Raw genomic sequence first — 21,300 nt, forward strand, 5'->3', positions numbered from 1 at the left:
TGTGCTGGGGACTGTTCTGAGAATCGAGGGTACATTGCTGAGTGTACACAGCCCGTGCTCCCGGGCTGGGGTGTCAATGCATAATTCTGTATTCAAACAACCATTCCAGATGGCAAGAAGTGCTGGAAGAAGAGTAAAAGAGGCAGGGGACCAGGAAAGGACTCTCTGGGGAGGGGCCATTGGCACCAAGACTTGGACGACAAGGAGCCAGCCACGCCAAGCTCAGTGCGAGAGCACTCCGTCCAGAGGCACGTTTGCCGGTGTGTGAAATGACGACTCTATCAGCGGCCGAGCCCACACTCTTGCCAACCCCCACCTCACCCCCACTGTGTTTTTAGGGTGCCGGGCAGGAAATGCTTGGAAGAGGCCAGTGGGTGTCACAATGGCACCTCCTGCCCCTTAGGAAATTCTTTTTTTTTTTTTTGAGACGGAGTCTAGCTCTGTCGCCCAGGCTGGAGTGCAGTGGTGCGATCTCAGCTCACTGCAAGCTCCGCCTCCCGGGTTCATGCCATTCTCCTGCCTCAGCCTCCCGAGTAGCTGGGACTACAGGTGCCTGCCACTGCGCCCGGCTAATTTTTTGTATTTTTAGTAGAGATGGGGTTTCACTGTGGTCTCGATCTCCTGACCTCGTGATCCGCCTGCCTCGGCCTCCCAAAGTGCTGGGATTACAGGTGTGAGCCACCGCGCCCGGCCTTAGGAAATTCTATAGGCTGCTGGGCTAAGGGGACTTTACAATGCACAGCTGAAAGCTATAAGGAATCCTATGGTTCATTAGTCCAAACCCCTCATTTAACAGACAGGGAAACTGAGGCTCAGAGAGAGGAAGTGATTTGCCTTGATGTATCATCTCTGCTCTGACAGGGTTAAATGGGACAATGACTTCACCATGGAGGTCGCTTGCTACTGTCAAGCCCATTGTCTTCACCCCCAGCCACACCCCAAATCCCTGCTCCCAGGTGCTCTCCATATAAACAACCTGTGTGTTCCAGCCATGGTACAAGTCTGTGACACACCCAGGGAGCTTGAGTGGTAGGAAGGTGGGGAACCCCCACTTCCCTGCTTCCCTGCCCCGTAATCTTTCTGTGGGCGGGAGGTCCTTCGTCCCACACAAGGAAGCCCATGAAAGGTCAGACAGAATGGTGCCAGATAAGGCTATGGAATTTGGAATTTGGTGGGATCTGGAATTTCCCTGATGGGGAAGGCTGGTCCCAGCTGTCCACCCATGGTGAGCATCCAAAGGGAGGCTGTGCCAGGCTCCAGGGATGTGGGGGGAGGCCCACATACCCAGGGCCGGAGGCCTGATGAGGTGGGGAGGGCATAAAAGAAGGTGGCTGGTTGTCTTTGGAAAGCCCCTCCCCAGAGAGGCAGGCTAGGTCCCCAGGTCACTTGGTGGACAGGCCATTGAAAGCAATTTCGACCTTGGCCACGGGCCTGCTCTGCTCAGTCTGATGTCCACCTTTGTGGTGTAGCCAGGAGGGCTAGAGGCTAAGGGCTGCCAGTCTTCAACCTGCTTGGCCTTGGCTTTGCTGTGTGTTCAGGGCTCAACAGCTTCCCTCGCTGAGCCATGGAGTGGAGGTAAGATCCTGGCTCCTGAACAGGCCTGCACCCCTCCTCGCTCTGACCAATCAGGGTAAGGGCCCTCAGGTTCCTTCTAATCACAACTGAGTTCCCCTAGGGAAAGCACGGAGGTAAGACAGGGTGTCCTTGAAGGACAATCTAGAATGGTCTACAATGCTTCTTTTCTTCACCTTTCTGAGCCACCAAACCAAGACAAGAGCAGAGAGGAGGCAGTAGAGTGAAAAGTCAGATGGTAACAGTGTAGGTTAGGAGGTAGCTCTGTCTCAGTTTCCCCAGCCATAAAAGGGCAGTGGAAACACGCCCCCTGATGACTTTGTGGGGCTCTTGAGAAGCTCAGAGTCAATAAGAAGGTGTTTTTGCATGAGTGCTCTGTGCCTGGGAGCAACAGGAATCACCTTGACCAGCAATGGTGGGACAGCCAGAGATGGCATGGGGCTGATTCTCATCACCAGCTCTTACTCAAGCCAAGGGGACACGGGGCCCTCATGCACCCCTTTATAGGGTCTACCAGACTGCCGTTCCTAAGAAGCTCTGAGAACTACACGCCCTGCCCAGAAGCACAACAACTGCCTAGAAGGAGCCTTGGAAAGGAAGTCCAGGGAGGTGAGAGGGAGATGCCCCAGGGTCCCAGGGAATTTCTGTTTAGCCTGCTCTTCCAGCAGAGATCAGGGCCTCTGGGGGTTCGGGCAAGCGCTCTGGTCCAGTGGGCTGTGATGGGAAGGAGGGTGGATGGCTTGATCCACACTTCCGGCGGCCCCTTTCCCTGGAGGGGTCGGACCCTCAGTGGGCCCTGCCCCGCCCTCTGCAGGCTCCTCAGGATCCGGGGGCAAGGTGGGAGGAGGACACTGTCAAGGGTGTAATAAAAAAACTTACTGACTGGTAAGCAGAATTCTCAGGCTTGGAGCAGGACCTTCCGGCAATCATGCCCCCACCATCCTCCCAGGGTCTCCTCCACTCTCTGTAGGAGCTGAGGTCTGGCTCAGCCTCTTTTCCAGCAGACCAGCTGATCTGCCCCTGGGGCTTGTTGCTCCCCATGCACCCACAAACACCCACTCTTCCTGACCAATCCTTAAAATGGCAAAGAGGCTGACTGGGGCTGGCTGACTGGCCTGTGGGAAAAGCCCAGTTCCGTCCATCAATCAACAGCTCTTGAGGGAGACAACAATCACGTCGGTGGAGGAGTCTGCATTTTATAAAGCAGCTCCAAGTGCGATTCCCTCACCACCCAGTCACTCCACAAGTAACTCCAGAGCATCCAGCACTCCCTGGGCATTGAGGGAGGGGCGCAGGGGATAAGGCCCAGTCCCTGCCTCGGGAAGTGGGTGTAGGGTAGGCTCACGGAAGGAGCACTGAATCTGGAGTCCAAAGGCTAGGGCTGAATCCAGATGAGGCCCTGACACTAAAAGCTAGATTAGAGTCGGTCACTTCACTTCCCCGAGCCCCATTTTGCTCTTCTGCTAAGACCTTCCTCCCAGAGTCATCGCAAGGACTGAATGAGACAATGCATACACAATGGCCAAGGTGGGCACAGAGCAGGCCCCGTGGGCGCCCTCGTGGGCTCAAGCCCCCCTCCACAACTGAATGCGAGGCCACAGTGTTTAATGCTTTCCCATCTGGTAAGTGAGAAATGGTATCTCGGAGTTTTACAGTATGTGTTTCTGTAATTCCGAGTGAGTGTTTCAGGGTCATTGTTCTATCTTATTTTGTGAATTGTCTGCTCGTGTCTTTTTTTCCACCTTTCTGTTAGGGCTTGATCCTTTGTTCCTTGGTATTTAAGAGCCCTTTATATACTATAAATATCAGCCCTTCGTCTGTGGCATATGTTTTGAATATTTCTCTCAGTTTGTCAAGTACTTTGTCTTTTGACTCTGTTTAAGGTGTTCTGTGATTTTTTTTTTTTTTTGGTCAAAAATTTAAAAATGTTCATGTAATAAAACTGATTAGTTTTTTTATTGCCTCTAGATCTTTTTTTTTTTTTTTTTTTTTTTTTGAGACGGAGTCTCGCTCTGTCGCCCAGGCTGGAGTGCAGTGGCACAATCTCAGCTCACTGCAAGCTCCGCCTCCCGGGTTCACGCCATTCTCCTGCCTCAGCCTCCCGAGTAGCTGGGACTACAGGCGCCCACCACCTCGCCCGGCTATTTTTTTTGTATTTTTTTAGTAGAGACGGGGTTTCACCGTGTTAGCCAGGATGGTCTCGATCTCCTGACCTCGTGATCCGCCCGTCTCGGCCTCCCAAAGTGCTGGGATTACAGGCTTGAGCCACCGCACCCGGCCTTGCCTCTAGATCTTAAGTCATAGTTAGAAAGCCTTTCCCACCCCCAAGTTTAAAAAGGAATTTGCCCATGTTTTCATTTACTAGTTGTATCGTTGTTTACATCTAGATCCCAAATCCACTTGGAGCTCATCTCTCTGTATGGTGTGAGACTTGAATCAAATTTTACCTTTCCCCACATAGCTACCCAGTAGTCCGAGCACCATCTATTAAAAAGTCTGTCTTAACCGCAGTGACCTGTGATACCACCTTTGTTATATACTGTATTTCCATAGACATTTGGGTCTAATTCTGAACTTACTATTCTCTTTGGTCTATTTGCTAATTCACACACCAGTAAGCACACTGTTTTAATTACAGAGGCTTTACAGTATGTTTTGCTATCTGGTAGGAATAGTTTTACTTCTTCTTTATCCCTTTCTAATGCTTCTAATAGACTTCTCTCATTTAATCACATTCGCTAATGCCTCTAGCGGTGAATACTAGCAGAGGTGAATACTAGCAGGGTATCTATTACTGATCTTACTGAAAGTACCTTTAGTGTTTCCCCATTAATTAAGATACTAGCTTTAGGACTAGGGTATGTGTGTATATAAATATATTTTTATTTATTTTTATTTTTATTTTATTTCAATAGTTTTTGGGGAACAGGTGGTATCTGGTTACATGGATAATAAGTTCTTCAGTGGTGATTTCTGAGATTTTGATGCACCCATCATGTAAGCAGTGCACACCGTACCCAATGTGTAGTCTTTTATCCCTCACCCCCTCCCACACTTCCCCCATCTCCCTAAAGTCCATTATATCATTCTTATGCTTTTGCATCCCCATAGCTTAGCTCCCACTTATAAGTGAGAACATATGATTTTTGGTTTTCCATTCCTGAGTTACTTCACTTAGAATAATGGTCTCTGGCCAGGCGTGATGGCTCACACCTGGAATCCCAGCAGGCTGAGGCGGGCAGATCACCTGAGGTCAGGAGTTCGAGACCAGCCTGGCGAACATGGTGAAACCCCGTCTCTACTAAAAATACAAAAATTAGCCAGGCATGGTGGCACACACCTGTAATTCCAGCTACTCAGGAGGCTGAGGCAGGAGAATTGCTTGAACCCGGGAGGCAGAGGTTGTAGTGAGCTGATATCGTGCCATTGCACTCCAGCCTGGGCAACAGAGCAAGACTCCTTCTCAAAAAAAAAAAAAAAAAAGAAAAAGAAAAAAAGGAATAATGGTCTCCAACTCCATCCAGGTTGCTGTGAATGCCATTATTTCATTCCTTTTTATGACTGAATAGTATTCCATGGTATCTCTCTCTCTCTCTGTCTCATTTAAAAAGTATCCCTTAATTCCTATTTCTTTTAGTGTAGTATTTTATCCAAGCTTTGTTCAGCATCTATGAAGATAATAATATGATTTTGTTTCCTCAGATTCATTAATATGGAACATGATATTAATTTGGCATGTTATCAAATATCATTTGGAACCACTCTTGCATTCCTGCAATAAATCAGATCTGGTCATGATGTTAAAAAGAGAGAATGGAAGGCTGGGCACAGTGGCTCACACCTGTAATCCCAGCACTTTGGGAGGCCGAGGCGGATGGATCACGAAGTCAGGAGATCGAGACCATTCTGGCTAACACGGTGAAACCCCGTCTCTACTAAAAATACAAAAAGTTAGCTGGGTGTGGTGGCGGGCGCCTGTAATCCCAGCCACTCAGGAGGCTGAAGCAGGAGAATGGTGTGAACCCGGGAGGCGGAGCTTGCAGTGAGCTGAGATTGTGCCACTGCACTCCAGCCTGGGCGACAGAGCGAGACTCCGTCTCAAAAAAAAATAGAGAGAATGGAATTGGATGCCGCTGATCAGAGCTACCATCACTAAATACTTTCTCTGTCCTCTCCAAGTATTATCTGATTCCATCCTTAAGGCAGCTCTGGGAAGCAGGCTTCATAATTTCCATTTCACTGATGAGGAAACTGACCCAAACAAGAGTAAAGTTGCCTGGCAAACATCATGCAGCCAGCAAATGAAGGAGACAGGAAGGGATCTTGGGTCTCGGGGATTCCAAAGACCCTAATGATACATGGTTGGTGTTATCTGGCTGTTATTCAGTTATTAAAAATGCTTATGGGCTGGGCGAGGTGTCTCATGCCCGTAATCCCAGCACTTTTAGGAGGCTGAGGCAGGCGGATGACTTGAGGTCAGGAGTTTGAGATCAGCCCGGCCAACTTGGTGAAACCCCATCTCTACTAAAAATACAAAAATTAGCCAGGTCTAGTGGTGGTGGGCACCTGTAATCCCAGCTACTTGGGAGGCTGAGGCATGAGAATTGCTTGAACCTGGGAGGCAGAGATTGCAGTGAGCCGATATGGTGCCACTATACTCCAGCCTGGGTGATAGAGCGAGACTCAGTCTCAAAAATAAAAGATAAAATAAAATAAAATAAAAATAAATAAAAATGCTTATGATCTGATAAGATTTTGGAAAGGGAATATCTCTGCAGGAACTAGGGGGTGGAGGGGAGACTCTGTTTGTCCTAGAAGCTTGAGTGGTCCTCCTCAACCTACCACAGGCTCAGCAGAGGAGCGGTGTGAGGAACTGGCAAGGCGTGGCCAGCCAGGTGTGCTGCCAGCAGGCATATCTGCAGGGTGTCCTGGAGTCTGTGTGGCATGGTGGCAAGCAGTCCTCACGACCCATGTCCCCTTCCAACGTGAGCCTCTCTCTGCCTTGGCATTTACGTCTCAGGCTCTAAACAGTGTGGGAGCAACTCAGAGAGCGAAGACTGGTCCAGGGATGTGGTGGGCTGAGAGGGAACAAAATGCAGACAAGAAAACTCTAACTCTCTACTCCCTGCTGGTCCTGCCTGCCCCGTTTTCTAAGAATGGGCAGCCGGCCGAGGGATTATGTAACTTCTGGTGGGCATGGCAGATGGTGTGCTGGCTCAGACAGCATCAAACCCGGCACTGACACTAACCATCTCTGACGTGGCACCCGGGCCTCCTCTGCTCTGGGATGTGGGGTGTGCGATGGGGTCAGGGTATGGGGACACAAAGATGGATGAGAAGTGGCCAAAACTCTTGTCACTTAGCTCAATAGCTGTGGTCAGCCCCGCATGGGAGAAGCCAGCGAAATGGGCATGTGGGCCCTCCCATCCCTGCCACACAGGCAGCAGTTCCCAGGATGCACCACATAGTCCAGGGGCTGTTCTGTAGGCCTCCTGCTGCCTCAGATCAGCGACCCCTGGGGGTTTGGAGAACAGTTTCTGAAGCACCTCTCTGGGTGTTTTCTCACTTGGCCCTACCTGGCATTCAGCTTCTTTTGTTCCTTTTGGTGATGGGTAAACTGAGGCTCTAAGAAGGTGGGTGAGATTTGCCTATCGCACAGAGACAGATTTGGCCTTAGAGCTGAAGATTCCAGACTCCTAGTCCAGTGCTCTTTCCAAATGTGTACAACAAGGCAGGCTCTCCCCTTGCTGATGACCCCCAGATGATTACCAAGTCACTCCACAGGCCTTCCTGAACTGTACCCACGGTCCTTTACAGCGATGGGCTTTGACGGCTGGAAGGCATCTCAGAAGTCCCTAGGATAACCCCACTCTACCTTATGTCTAATATGCCATGTCAAGAAGGGAATACCAGAAAGAAAGAAGGCGGGTTCTGTGGATTTGGGATCCAGCAATGCAAAATCCTGCTAGAAGGCAGGATCCAGCAATTTGTGGATTTCCCTCTGGGTGGAAAGGAAAGAAAAGTGACCTTTACTGACCATGCCCATTTCCTCTAATGTCCCCACAACCAGTCAGGGGGCACACTTTATAGTGTGGCTCATGAAATTGTAGTTCGTGATGGGGCCAGGACTTGAACTCAGGTTTTCTGATTCCAGGGCAGAACCTCTTCATTTGGACAGAGGAAGGGAAAGGACTAGTCCAATGTCACAAAGCAAATTAGCTAGCTACATGGCTAGGATTAGAATCTAGTATTTTATTTCCAAAGAAAAAAAAGAATCCAGTTTTCCCAATTCTCAACTTGGGGCTTTTTCTGCTGTCAGTGTGTGTGTGTGTGTGTGTGTGTGCCTATACAGAAGTCAGAAGTGGGATGGACCGGGAGGAAAATGTGGGGCTGGATCAAATTTGCAGCAGGGGTCACTGTGCCCAGCAGCCCTGGCTTTCCTGGGCTGCCAGGGAGGAATTCCAAATCAGCCTCTGGCAGAGGCCCCTGACAAGGACCAGTGAGCCACCAGCTGAGGATGGTCACTGGGCCAGGCTTGCTGCTGCCTGGGGATGTTTACTCCCAAAGATGTCAGTACGGGACATGGTGCCACCGAGAGTCTGGATCAGCCAGACCCCATGGCCAGAACTGCTCTCCTGCACCAAGCCCAGATCCTGATAAGAAGCTGGTAGCAGTCACTATAGAGGGCTGAGGCCTGGAGTCAGATCTGGCCATGGCCTTTAGATATACCTGCTCAGCCCACACTTGCTCTCAGGCCTCAGAGTCTGTTGTCCATGCGGTGGGCATTCTCTTGAGCCACAGGAAGGCAAGGTGGAGAGAAGTGATAATGGGCTTGTGGCTACAAGTAGGAAACAAACATTTAAAGTGGCCTGGACCGGCTGTGCCTTACAAGGGCCACCTTGCACATAAGCACAAAGTTTACCAGCCCAGCAGGTGTTGTGCCAGTCTGCTTTCTCTATGTAAAGGGGCCAAGGGCACTTGACTGCAAAACTTGGTTAATTCTCCGTGGCTCCACTGAATTTAGTGAATAAATTCCTTCCAACCTAGGGGCTCTGATCACTGAAGACTTGGCTCTGGCTTCCACCGTGCCGGGTACACAGTAAGTGTTCAAAGAAAGCAAGCAGCAGATAATGAAGGGAGGGAGGCAGGCAGGCAGGAGGGGAAGGCTGGAAGCAAGGGAATGAAAAATCTTCTAATTCTTTGGTTACTCATCCACAGCAGCAGGTCCATGAACAGCTGGGACAAAATCACAGCTACCTCTTGGGTGAGTGAGGTCTGACCATGAGTTGTCATTCATCCGTTCTACAGAGATTTACCCAGTACCTTCCGGGTGCCAGGAACACACACGAGTAAGCAAAATCAGACCCAGCCTCCCTAGTCACCTAGTGCCATGACTGCTCTGCCATCACCTAGTAGTTTCAATCCATCTTGCCTGCCCCTGCTGAACCTGTCTCCCCAACCCTGGAGCCCTGGCTTGGTGACAAGGAAAGAATGCAGGCTGTCCCATCCGACAGACTCCCACCCACCAGAGGTCACTGCTCACTCCCAATCTCACTCTGCCCTGCTGTGTCACAGAATGACCAAAGGTGGGACAGGGATGGGGGAGGGGGCCACGGACAACTTTCCTGGAATTCCTGACTCAATTTCTTGTAAGCTCTGCATCCTGCATGGGTGTCCAGGTCCCCAGCCAGGCAGGCGGACGCCTCTGATCGCATTACAGAACTGCTTTCCTTGGGTGTTGTCTCCTGAAGGCAGTAATGCCTCCTGACACCGCTTGTGGCCTCTGGGGGTTGCAGGCTCCTGGGTGATCTCAGCAGAAGACCCCCTGGGGATGCCTCCTGGGTCAGGGCAGGCCCAGGTGAGTACCAGGGACCAGAAAAAGCAGCCTCTCTCTTCCTGCCCCTCTCCCTGGCTTTCTGGCCAACCTGGAAACTGCCACTTTGGGACCCTCTGTCCCCCTGTTCTGCCCAGAGATGCATAGGGAGAGAATCAGGGCCCAGGCCCAGCCCTAGTCCTATCCAGGGGTCAGCCAGATTGGGGGTGGGGGGAGTGGACGAGGGGCAGGAAGAGAAGGGAAGGCAATGGAAATGCACAGAGCACCCACTCTGCCAAGACTGCATATGTGTTAGTTCACGTCACATCAGCACCTGACGAAGGTAGAATCGTGCCTATCTCATGAATTGGGAAGCTGAGGCACAGAGGGTAAGCCACCTCTGGAAGATTCAAATCCTAAAGCCTGGGCCTTTTCCCACTGTACTAACAGACCTCTGGCCCTGGAAGTCTTGAGTTGCTAGATGATCAGACACGAGTCAGAACCTGAATGTAGAATTTGTCTCCTAGGTAGATGTGCCAGACAGTCCCACCCATACCTTCACGTACACATCCCCTACCAGGGTCACACTCTCCATTTACCCAAAGTCTCTCATCTCTCAAGCGCCAGTTAAGTGCAAACCTTCCCTCTTCCAGGAAGCCTTTTCTGACCACCCAGGCCACAAGAGCTTCTTCCTCTCAACATTGAGACATTTCCCTTCATTCCACCCAATACACGGTGCCCACATGATGATGATAATGATGACGATGATGATGATGATGACAGTGAATGTCACTGAGCACTTCAGAATATGCAGAGCACTTTTACGCATGATCTCATCTATCCCCAAATCTAATGAGATTGGTGTTACTACTCCCATTTTACAAATGAAGGAACTAAGCTCAGAACTAAGCTCAGAGAGGGTAGGCAACTTGCTCTAAGACACACAGCCAGATGGTGGCACTGCCAGGATTTGAACCCAAGTAATGTGACTGCACAGCCTGCCCTCTAAACATCACGCAAGACCCCTCCCAAGACACATACATCTTGGCTCATCTTGAATGGTTGCTCTCTTGCATCACCCTAACCCCCCTTGTACCCCAGCATCACAGGCCAGGCACTTGGCCCATGCTTCAAGCAGCAGCACAAAGCCCATCAGTTCTTCAAGAGTCAGGCCCATGGTTTTTTAGCTTCTGACCACAGAGCTCAGCACTTGCCCAGGCTGAATGAATGGGCATGTGCATCAGGTTTTAGGGTGGGCTGGTGTTCCGATATCCTATGTGGAGACAGGAGTCCTCATTCCCCAACCCTCAAGATTGGCTTCCCCCGGCCTCTGAGAAATGAAGCCATGCATGACACGGGGGCCACGTCTGCAAAGTCTGTCCCTAACACACCCTCAGCAGGGTGTACTTGAGCTTTGGAGTGGATGACAAGGGTGGGGGACCACGGGCCCTTACTCGCACATGCCCAGGCTGCCTCTGCCAGTGGGGCCCTTCTCTACCTCCTGGGCCCTGCTTGGCATCTGGGGTTCTCAGTCTCTGAGGCAGGAGACGCTTATGGAGCAGGAAAAAGGGACCAAGTTCCCAGAGGGTGATTTACGGCTTCGGTGAGAGAGACACCCAGGGCCGCATAATGCATGCAAGGGCATTCCAGTCAATATATTGACTTTCTGGAGAGGCCTCTGTAAACACAAGTGGTTCTGGGCCTCGGCTACCTCTGTTTCTTTCTGACTGCTGGGGCCTCTTCAGATAGAACCAGATGAAAACCCCACATCCTGTATGGATCATCCTTCCACCTCTGCCCCACTCCTTACAGATAGGAAGAGAAACCAAACAATCAGAACGCAGAGAGGGAAAGGCATTTGCCCAAGGTCTCACAGCAAATGAAGATCAAGAGCCAGAGTCTCCTAACTCCTCGGCCAGGAGTGGCTGAGACTCCTGGCCCTGACCTCCCAGCTTTCACTCCCGTTGAGGAAGATGATGATGCATCGCTGGGCTCTCTCTGGGGCAGGCTGCGTGCCAACAGGCCCTAAGTGCTTGCTGTGTGCCGGGCACTGTGCTAAGGGCTTTTCCATACATCAGCTCATGAGACTCTCAAGGCAATTCTGAGGATGATGTTATTACCCCCATTTTACAGATGAGAAAATGGAGGTACAGTCCAGTTAGGTGAGCTGCCCAACGTCACCACGTAGTCAATGACAATGCTGGGAGGCCATGTTAACCCCTCAGAATTCCAATTGGCAATGCCATGCACTCTTCTGCACCTGCAGCTAAGGCCCCGGTGAGAGGTGTGTGTGGAAACAGAGCAGCTGGGGGTTCCCAGAGGTGGTGATGACAAAGGATCTCCCCACCCCTACCCCTGGCAAATGGCTCACAGAAGTGCTAGGCAGAGGATTCCACCGTTCCCCTTCTTACCCACTTTGTGTTCTCTGGTGGGGGAAGGGCAAAGGTAGAGAAATACCTCCCCAAGTCTCCACCCCCAATATGATCCCTGCCAGTGCTTAGAAAGTATTTTCTGGGCTCGTTTCACCTTTGGGAGCCACACAGAGAGATCCAAGAAGAAGGCAGCCTTTTGCCTCCAGGCCCTGCCACAGTCCTAGCCCACAGAGTCAGAAGCAGCTGAGAGGACTCGTGACCCAAGCACACACGTTCAGTTGAACCTGGGATGCTGGGAGGTGGAATGGGCTAGAGGGTCTGTTCCCCAAGACTGGTGTTCACCCCAGGATGGTAAACACCGCAGATGCTAACAGGGGCAAATTTCCCAAGAGTAGGGAGAGGTCGGCTGGCACCCCTGCCCACATGCCCAGCTGGCTAGCCCCCCATCCCATCCTCTCTTCAGGACATGCTCTCAGAAGGACCGGAAAAGGACAGAGTAAAGGTCTGGCACTCATCACCTGCCCCAGGAAGCCCCATGCCTTACAACTTTGGCTCTGCTATGCTCTCCCTTGCATATCATCTGTCACTCTCACATGGCGTCCGCAATGCTCTGAATGCCACTTAACATTTCTAAAGTGGACATCAGCATCCCTTACAGACAGCACCTCCTCGAGGGCTGTGACCAGGGCTGCTTAGGAGTTCTGACCTTGTGATGGTTCATACTGAGTGTCAACTTGACTGGATGGAAGGATATAGAATATTGATCCTGGGTGTGTCTGTGAGGGTGCTGCCAAAGGAGATTAGCATTTGAGTCAGTGGGCTGGGGAAGGCAGACCCACCCTTAATCTGGGTGGGCACCATCTAATCCGCTGCCAGCAGGGCTAGAATATAAGCAGGCAGAAAAATGTGAAAAGAGAGACTGGCTTAGCCTCCTAGCCTACATCTTTCTCCCGTGCTGGATGCTTCCTGCCCTCGAACATCAGACTCGAAGTTCTTCGGTTTTGGAACTCAGTCTGGCTCTCCTTGCTCCTCAGCCAGCAGACGGCCTATTGTGGGATGTTGTGATCTTGTGAGTTAATACTTAATAAACTCTCCTTTATATATATATTAGTTCTGTCCCTCTAGAGAACCCTGACTAATACAAACCTGGGTCCCAGTCCTGCCTCTTCAGCCTCCTAAGTGAAAGCCTCCACCTCCTCGGTGGGTTCTTATAAGGACAAAGTGAGATTGCACATATAAAAGAGTTTTGTAAACTGTAAAGCAACATGCACACCAGGGTCGGGGGAGGGACTGTGATTTTCCTGTAGGCTTCCCTGCTCCGGAACAGTCCATCTTATCCTAGAGTTGAAGTGATGGAAGTCCTTCCTGTGGACAGCCCTGGGAAAGCAGGGAAGCGCTTCTGTGACCAAGAAAGTGGTAAGGACAGTGGAGTCCAGCATGTGTGTGGGTGTGTCTGTCCTCTTTCAATTGCCACCACTGAGAGTTCCAGGCCCCAGCCACGTCAGCCTAAGATGGGGTCCTCCACTGGGGATCCCACCCACTCAAGCTCTGCTGGCCCCTTCTCCAGCAAACTCTAGAGGCGAACTCACTCCCCTTGGGGGAGACAGGCTGAAGCATAAGCTGACCCAGGTCAGAGAGCAGATCTCCAAACCGCAGCTGCTCCCATGCTCTGGGGAAGCTGGGAGTCAACTGCAGGAGACTCCAGGTCTGGGACCCTGGTCTTCCGGGGGGCAGTAGCCCAAGCTGCTGGGCTGGCTTAGGGTCCATCTCTGCCAACTTTCCTCCCCCTGGAGCACTAGGACCCACCTTCATGCAAGCCTGTCCCATCCACACTCAGCAGGGGAAGCTGTCCTCTGCCCTTCCAACAGCAGAGCCAGGCCAAACCCTGCTCACAGTGCAGGTGCGGGGCAAAATGAGGTCTCTTAAGTGCTGACGGGCAAGTGGCCTGTGTCCCATCCCGAAGTGGAATCCCCAATAGAATACAATGGATGGAGCTTCCCATGCCTGGCGGTGACTCACTGTCTCCACATTACACATACCTATTTATACACAAACACACCACAAGTGTGCCCATGTGACATTGCACACTCCCCACATACCCAAACACACACACAGTCTATACACCACACATCCTGAGTTACAAAAGGCACAGCCCTCCTCAAACACGCATCCATCCTGTAGCACACACCCAGTGCATGGCTCGCCCCCACACACACCTGACACCCCAATGCAACACCACACCCACCCTCCCCTCCAACTGCAAACTCCCACCTCCGCCCACCTGCTTAATACACGTTCTCACCCCCCCACACACTCCTTAATACATACTCTCACACCCACAAGCCTGCCTTCTTGGAGAAGCGAGCCAAGCCGTGCGGCGCCGCGAAGGGGTAAGTTGCAAGCGCTGGGGGCAGCCTGTTCTGGGAGGTGAGAAGGAGGGCGGCTCCGCGCACTCACTCGCTAGGCGGTGGTGTTAGAGCTCCCGGGGCTCCAGCGGACCGATTTAGCTCGGCTGGGGAGGGAGGTGGAGATGGGGACTGGGGGTGGGGGGCGCAGGAGAAGGTAGAATCCAGCCCCCCAAGCGGCGGAGATGCTAATCAGGCCGCTTAGTTGGAAAAGGTAAATTCGGGCGCTCGCAGCAGCCCAGCGCTTTTTGGAGAGAAGGAAGAGGAAACAAAAGGGGTGGGGGTGGGGAAGCGGGGAGACGGCTGATTTATGCCGGCACTTCAGCAAATATTTTCGCTGCCATTAGCATCCCCGAAGACCAGGAGGAACGCCACGGGGACCTGTGGCTTAGCGCGCTCCGCCCGGGCTTGTCTGCCCGCGGGGGCGCAGCGGCTGCGGCGGTTCCGGCCGGAGTTACAATCCAGCGCCACCCAACTCCCAGTCGGGGGCCGAGGCCAGCGCCGGGATGCATGGAGCCGGGGGAAAAGCCCGCGGCGCCCCCGGCGGATCACAGACCCTAACGGGGCGGGAGGTGGCGCCCCAGCCCCAACCTCTGTAGCCAACCCAGTGGGTGGGAAGTGCCCATACCCCAGGCCTTCCGGAAAGTGCTCTCTCCTTGTATTATTCTAATTACGGTATTTTTAATTTCCTTAAAAAAATAAGAAACAGAAAAGCACAGAACGCACTTGTTTGGTTTCATTTTGCCTTCACAGCTTTAATGACTCTATTTGTGGAAGCTGTTTAGGAAACTGGTGAGGAGGAGAAGGAGGAGGACGCCAGAGAAGCGCCAGCTCTGGCCTGAGCGCCGGCTTTCTCTTCCCTACCCTCTGGGGGCCATCTGCCCAGGCAGCAGTTTCCATGGGCCCAGGCTCCCACCCCCAAGTCCCAGCCTATGACCCAGCCTCCTCTGCCCTTTCCTGAAGGCGGCAGTGGCCTCCAAGCTGTCTGCTTTCCACCCAACCCCAACTCTGAGGGTCAAAAGACCTCCTGCCTGTGGGCCCTGGGGGAGGGAGGTTCCCAGCACTGTCTATTCAGAATCACTCACCTTGTCTGAGAGCTCTTGGAATGGAAAGGATCCACCTCCCCCCAGCCCATCCCCAAAATCTTAGGCAGTCCACAAACCTCCTTAGAAAACCTCCGTGGCTCAGGGAATCAGGAGGAGGAGGCAGGCCTCATCTTAAGCCTGACACCCAGGAAAAGGGTCACAAGACCTTTGGTCCAGGAGAAACTCAACAACAAAGAGAGGTGGGGGAGGACAGGACACTGGCTCCCAAAGCTTTGAATATAAGTAAAAGGTAAAAACATATTCTGTCCCCAACTGTACAAATGGGTGCAGAGCTCTAAAATGCTAATGTTTATTTGGCCATGCAGCCCAAGGGAGCTTGACTTGGGACCTGTCTCCCTTCCCCAGGTCAGGGCAGTTGCTCAGGAGGCCAATGCTGGGGGTCGGGACAGCCACCTCTGGGCACTTGCCTGGTGGCAGACCTTCGGCTCTGCCCTGTTCCCCTCTCCTGGAACACCTCTCCACCCTCCCAACTCTCAACCTCTTTCCTCCATCCTGCCATGAGTTCCAGTCTAAAGCAGCCATCGAAGCAATATTATCTTTAGCTGCCTGCCTTAAGTGGTGCCTCAATTTCAGAGTCTCAAGCCCACACCCATGATGGTGGGTCTCCAGTCCAGGTGGGATGAAGGAGCTAGAAGCACTAGACTGAGGTTGTGAGGCCTCAGTTCAAGTCCTGGTGCTACCGGTGAGTCCCAATGTGACCTTGGGCAAGTTGGCCTGTACCAAAGTGTCAACAGTTAAATAAGTGGATTGGAAAAGAGGGGAACTGTTTTATCCTACAGAATTCCCTGTTTGCGGGGGAGGGGAGAGAGGTGGAGAGAGATTACAGGAGAAATTGCTCCCCTGCAGTGGTACTTTCACTTTAATGAGAAAACCCATTAAGACACTTGATTTTCCATTTGTTTAAGTGAGATGGGTGTTTGCTACAGTGAGTGCAGAGGGAGACGAGGACAGGCTACCATTGTGTGTGCTCAAGTGCGTGCACACGAGCACACACATGCACACACACACACCAAGCAGACACTACAAAAACTCTGATTTTAATTGCACCTTAAAAAGAAGTATTATCTTGATACCTCAACTCCTTCTCAACCATCCCAGCCAGAGGCCATGGAAAGGCTCATTAAAAGCTCCAGGAAGGACTGAAAGGTGGGGTGGGAGGAGATTTCCAGGGCCAACCAGAGCTTTTGAAGTGGCCTTTTTTCTGGCTAGTCACTTGCTGAATCACCTTCTAAGGGTCTGGGGCTTTATGGTTCCAGTTTTGATTTCTCCACCATCAGACTTTACAGCTTAAAAAAATTCTCAGTGCTGTAAAGGGAGCTCATTCCCATATTCACCAGGGATGGGGTCAGGGTGGGGAAAAGGAGAGAGAGGTGCCTGCCACTTGAGGGGAGCTTGGACACCCCTAGTAAAGATCCATCTCTGCAGGGAGAGCCTCACCTGCCTCAGTTTGTTATGAGGCTCATGGCAGAGGGGTGGGTGGATAAGAATGGGAGGGAGGGTCTGCTGGGCTTGAATCAGCCTGGCTATTGGACAAGAGCCCTTTACACAAGTCTTCAATCTGTGGCCAAGTGAAGGCAAGATTTGGAGAAAGCCAACACTCTGGCCTTGATTTTCCCCATCAGTGAAATGGGGCTTGTGAAAGATCCACTGGAAAAACCCAAAGAACATTCTGAAAGAATGATGCTCTGTGCCTGTGGCATTAGAGAAAAAAGATTGTGTGGGAGGAAGGGACATGTTCTCCCTCCTGAAGGCAGGTTTCTAAGGGCCACACATTCTGGGCAATGAGAAGGCTGCAGGCAGACCCCACCAGTTGGCCCCTCTCCAGGCTGGTGGGCAGGCAGCTCCTGCCGCGCTAAGTAATGAGCACAATTCCAACACTGCTTCTGCTCGCTGGTGAGAAATCAAAGCCGGGTATTAGAGGCCATTTCTGACTGGGCACCATTCGTGCCCAAATCCATCAAAGCCCTGGGCCTGGGGTTTCTTCTGGGGAAGGTGGGGGCTGGATGCTTTGTTAAGCAGGAAATGCAAGCCACCCCCAGCCTTCCTGGCTAAGCCCACCCACCCAGAGAACTATAGGCCAACCAGTCTTGTCTTTCTCCTACTGCAGCCTCTCATTCCTGGTAACCTAAGTATTTATTCCTGATCCCACTGTCCTGCTGGTACAAAAGCAGCTTCCCAAGACACAACCCTGCCCATGTGCCATTTACAAAGACTTCACCCTACCCTTCAATCATCTGCTCAACCCCACTTCAACCAGAAACCAGCACCCCAACCAAGCACCTCCCACGTCTAACTGCACCCTTTAAAACAAGGTTGGACATTCAGCAGCCTGCCTTCCCCCATCCCCATCATTACCTTCCAACTTCAAAACACTGCTTTAAATACCAGAGTCTGCCCAAATCATAATTAAGTTGGATCAAATGGTTGAGTGTTGTAACTCTACTGCACAGGACTTGCACCAGGAAAAAAAAAAAAAAGTGGGGAATGTGCTAAAGCCAAGCTCTCACTCCTGGCCGTGGGAATCACTAATTCCAGAATGAGGAATCTTTGGCTATGGAGGGGGGAAGGGCGGATGTCAACATCGCAGCAGGAGGTAGGAGGTGGGGAGGGCTGCGTCATCTCGTCCACTTTCTGCTCCAGTTTTCCTGCTCCATTCTCAGCCTCAACTCAGAGAGGACTCCGTGCAGGAGTCCCCGTCCCCACCCGGCTCCGGAGCCGAGGCGCCCGGCGGCCGTGGCTAGCCCACTTGCTTGGGTTCAGGTACCAGAGAGAGGCTGGCTCCAGTCAGTCCACAGCCTCCCCGGGAAAACGCAGCCCAGCCAGCGACACCGGGTTCAGTTACAGGACGAGCGAGAAACGTATTCATCCACGGCGAGAGAGGCGGATTAGGGACTTTATTTCAGGAGCCCACCAGTCCGCTGAAGTCATCTTTGTGGGTCCAGAGCGGGCGCTGTACCAAGGAGAGCGCACCTAGTCTGTTCCCTGGACAGCGAGAATGTCAGTGACCCATTTAAAAGGAAACTCCGCAGGATCCCTAGGAACCCCCGCCCGCATCCAACTCACACACGCGCGCGCACACACACACACACACACACACACACCCCAACATTCAGAAAAAAAAAAAAAAAATCCAGACCTGCGGGCCCAGCGATCTCGGGGAAAGCTATGTGTGCAGGACCTAGCCCTCCCCGCGTCAGGAGCCCTGCAAGCCAGCCTCCCCCGGCTGCCGGAGCCCTTCCCGTGTTCAGCAGGTCTTTCGCTCTCTCCCTCTGGTCTGCGGATTCGTGTCCCTATAGCGTGTAAGAGCCTAGGCGAGCCGGGACCAGACTAGTAAGTTACCGGCGTAAGGCAGCGAGCGCACACCTTGCTTATGTAGCCACAGATTTTTTTCGGGGCAGACGCCAGGCGCGCGGAGAGCCGGGGGTCCCCAAGAGGCGGATCCTCCCGGAGACTCAGACCCTGACTCCGACACCCCTTCCAGGGAGAAGAAGGGATCCCTTTCAGGAGCGAGCAGGGAGCTTTCAGTTTACTGTGAACCCCCTTCCCTGCGCCCCCCTCCCGCTATGTGGATGCGCCATTGCCCACTTTGGGAGGCAGTAAAATCTACATTCTAACTTGGGCGCCCTTGCCGCTTTCCCTGCGCGCATCGATGCGACGAAAGACCACCTCAACTTCAGGGTAGAGTGAGGCGCAAGGGTCCCCTAGCCCCGTGCCCCCAGGCCCGATCGCTTCCTACCTGCTTGGCTCAGCCTCGGGTCCCAGCAGAGCAGCAGTGCCAGCAGCAGCGCGTCCCGAGCTCCGCTCCGGGTCCACATGCTCCCGCGGCCCGGTTCGGGCGCCTCTCCCCCGGGGCTGTCTCCCTGGCCCCAGCCTCGCCGCCGCCGTCTTCGCCGCCGCCGCCGCCTCCTCGCCGTCCTCCCCGGCGCCCGGCCGCGCCAGCCCGTGCCTTCCGTGGGGGCAGCGGCAGCCACGCTGCGCGGAGGGCCCCCTGGCACTCGGAGCGCGGTGGGTGCCTGGCGCCGGCTCTCGAACCAGGCTCCGGCGCGCCCCTCTGGCTCCGGGTCTCCGAGCGCTCGCCTAGCTCCGGCGCTGTGGCTCCGAAGTTGCGCGACCGCTCAGTGGCGCTCGCAGCGGCGGCGCCGCGCAGTCCCAGCCCTTGTGCGCGCCTCTCGGAGCCCCGCGGCTGCCTGCGGCTCCGGCGCCCCAGCCGGCCCCAGCCGCCTGCCACAATGCTGAGCGCCGCCGCTCGCTCGCAGGAGTGAGTTCGTCAGCCGAGGGGACCGCGAGCGGCCGGGCGGGGCCTGGCCGGCAGAGGGCGGAGTCGGCAGGGGGGCCTTGAGGGGGAACCCGACGGCCATCTGGGCGCGGCCGCGACAGAGCTGGGGTACCCTGGGGGAGGTTCCTCTCGAGACACTGGGCGGGCGCAGAGCTTTGAAAAACCCGGCCGCTGAAGAATGACTGGACGTGGAGGCGGCCCAATTTTCGCTTGCCCAAATTAAGGAAATCTGGCTTTGAGCCTTCATTTGGCTTGGCCATGTCAGCTTTCTCCTCTGATTGAATGTAGGACTCTCACTTTTGACTCTCCTGTCTGTAGTATGCGCTCTGCCTTCCACATGTGGGGATCTTTCCAAAAAAAGCTCCCAAAATGAGAACACCCAAGTCCTGGTTACGCTGGGGCTTACAGCAATGTGAAGCTGGGTATAGATTAGGATCGTCCTGGCTGGCTCTGCTTGTCTGTATGATCTTCGGCAGAACTGTTAACCAGACCCCTGGAAACCCTCCAGCACTCTGATCCTGGGTTGCTGTAAACCAGCATCCTACGTGACAGTGGGACAGCCATTTTTGCCTCAGTGTAAACTTGGACTCTGCCCCTTACTTGCTGTGTGACCTTGAACAAGTTACTTAACAATTCGGATGCTGCCTTCATCATCATCTGTAAAATGGAGGAAAAGGATAACTATTTCATAAGGGGGTATATAATTAAATGTTTAAAATTGTGTGGAAATTGCAGTGCAATATCAATAATCTCTTTCCAAGATTCTCCCCTCCCAGCCAGTCTGATTCCAGGGGGAAAGTCCTAACCAGCCAAGGGTGGTCCGAGGAGCACGTGGGGACAGGTGAGGTTTGAAGGATGGGCAGTGTCTTGGGATTGAAACCCAGAGAGGTCAGAATAAGGGGATCAGCTAACATAGGCAAAGACCTTCCCTGTGCCAGGCACAGGGCTAAGCACTCTGTATGCATCATGTCAGTTAATTCTCACAATCCTCTGAAGTAAGCACCATTTACATGCCATTTTACAGATGAGGACTTTGCACAGAGGTGTAAAGCCACCTGCCAGAGATCACACTGCTTGGAGCGAATGAGTGACTGAGCAAAGGGGACAGGGGAGATGGGATTGGAAAGAAACCCTTTAAACGGGGGAGCCTCCCTCGAACACCTTCCCTGGGGATGGATTGGGCTGTGCGAAGGGGACTGTCCTAGCTGTTTCCCCAGAGGTGAGGGGAAGGCAGGGCTACCCAGTACCCTCTCCACACACACTCCCCTCACAAGTCCGGGTCTGGAGTATCTGGGGGAGGTCGTGCATGCCATCAGCACATCTCCCTAACTGGGCACCCAGCATCAGGAGGGTGGCAACGGGTGGCCCTGGACTCCCTGGGGGAAGGACTTCCGTCATTGAGAAAGGCTGCTGTGGGGCAAAGGTAGGTTGCTTAGCTTGGCCTCTGACAGCCCAGGCAAGGGCAGTGGATGACAGTCAACAGCTCAGCACAGCCAAACAACTCCACCTTGCAAATACACATGCACAAACACACCTACCCACCCATACACACCTGCAAAGGTACACACATGAAAACATACGACAAAGACACAGGTGCGATGTTTCACCTTCCAGAAACATCACACCTACAAATAGGCACCTCACTCCAAAGACACCCACATACCAAAGATGTATGCCTAAAAAAAGCAAACACACAGGCGCACACAGCTAAAAACATGAATAGGCAGATGACTGCCAAGACAAATAGATATTTAGA

The 21,300-nt window shown here is 53.0% G+C and overlaps 1 protein-coding gene across 2 annotated transcripts in view; it reads right to left on the bottom strand.

The window, feature by feature from the left end:
• Positions 1 to 19,528, bottom strand: part of UNC5B (unc-5 netrin receptor B) — a 91,028-nt gene extending 71,500 nt beyond the window's left edge. The window contains exon 1 of one of the 2 annotated variants that reach the window (XM_005565595.4): positions 19,005 to 19,528. In XM_005565595.4, the coding sequence (XP_005565652.2) occupies positions 19,005 to 19,083 (79 nt within the window). In that variant the 5' untranslated portion in view covers positions 19,084 to 19,528. The remainder of the gene's footprint in view (positions 1 to 19,004) is intronic. The other variant, XM_005565596.5, reaches the window with a different exon arrangement.
• Between the last annotated feature and the right edge of the window lie 1,772 nt (positions 19,529 to 21,300).

This window comes from Macaca fascicularis, chromosome 9 (assembly GCF_037993035.2).
Source record: "Macaca fascicularis isolate 582-1 chromosome 9, T2T-MFA8v1.1".
NCBI lineage: Eukaryota > Metazoa > Chordata > Mammalia > Primates > Cercopithecidae > Macaca > Macaca fascicularis.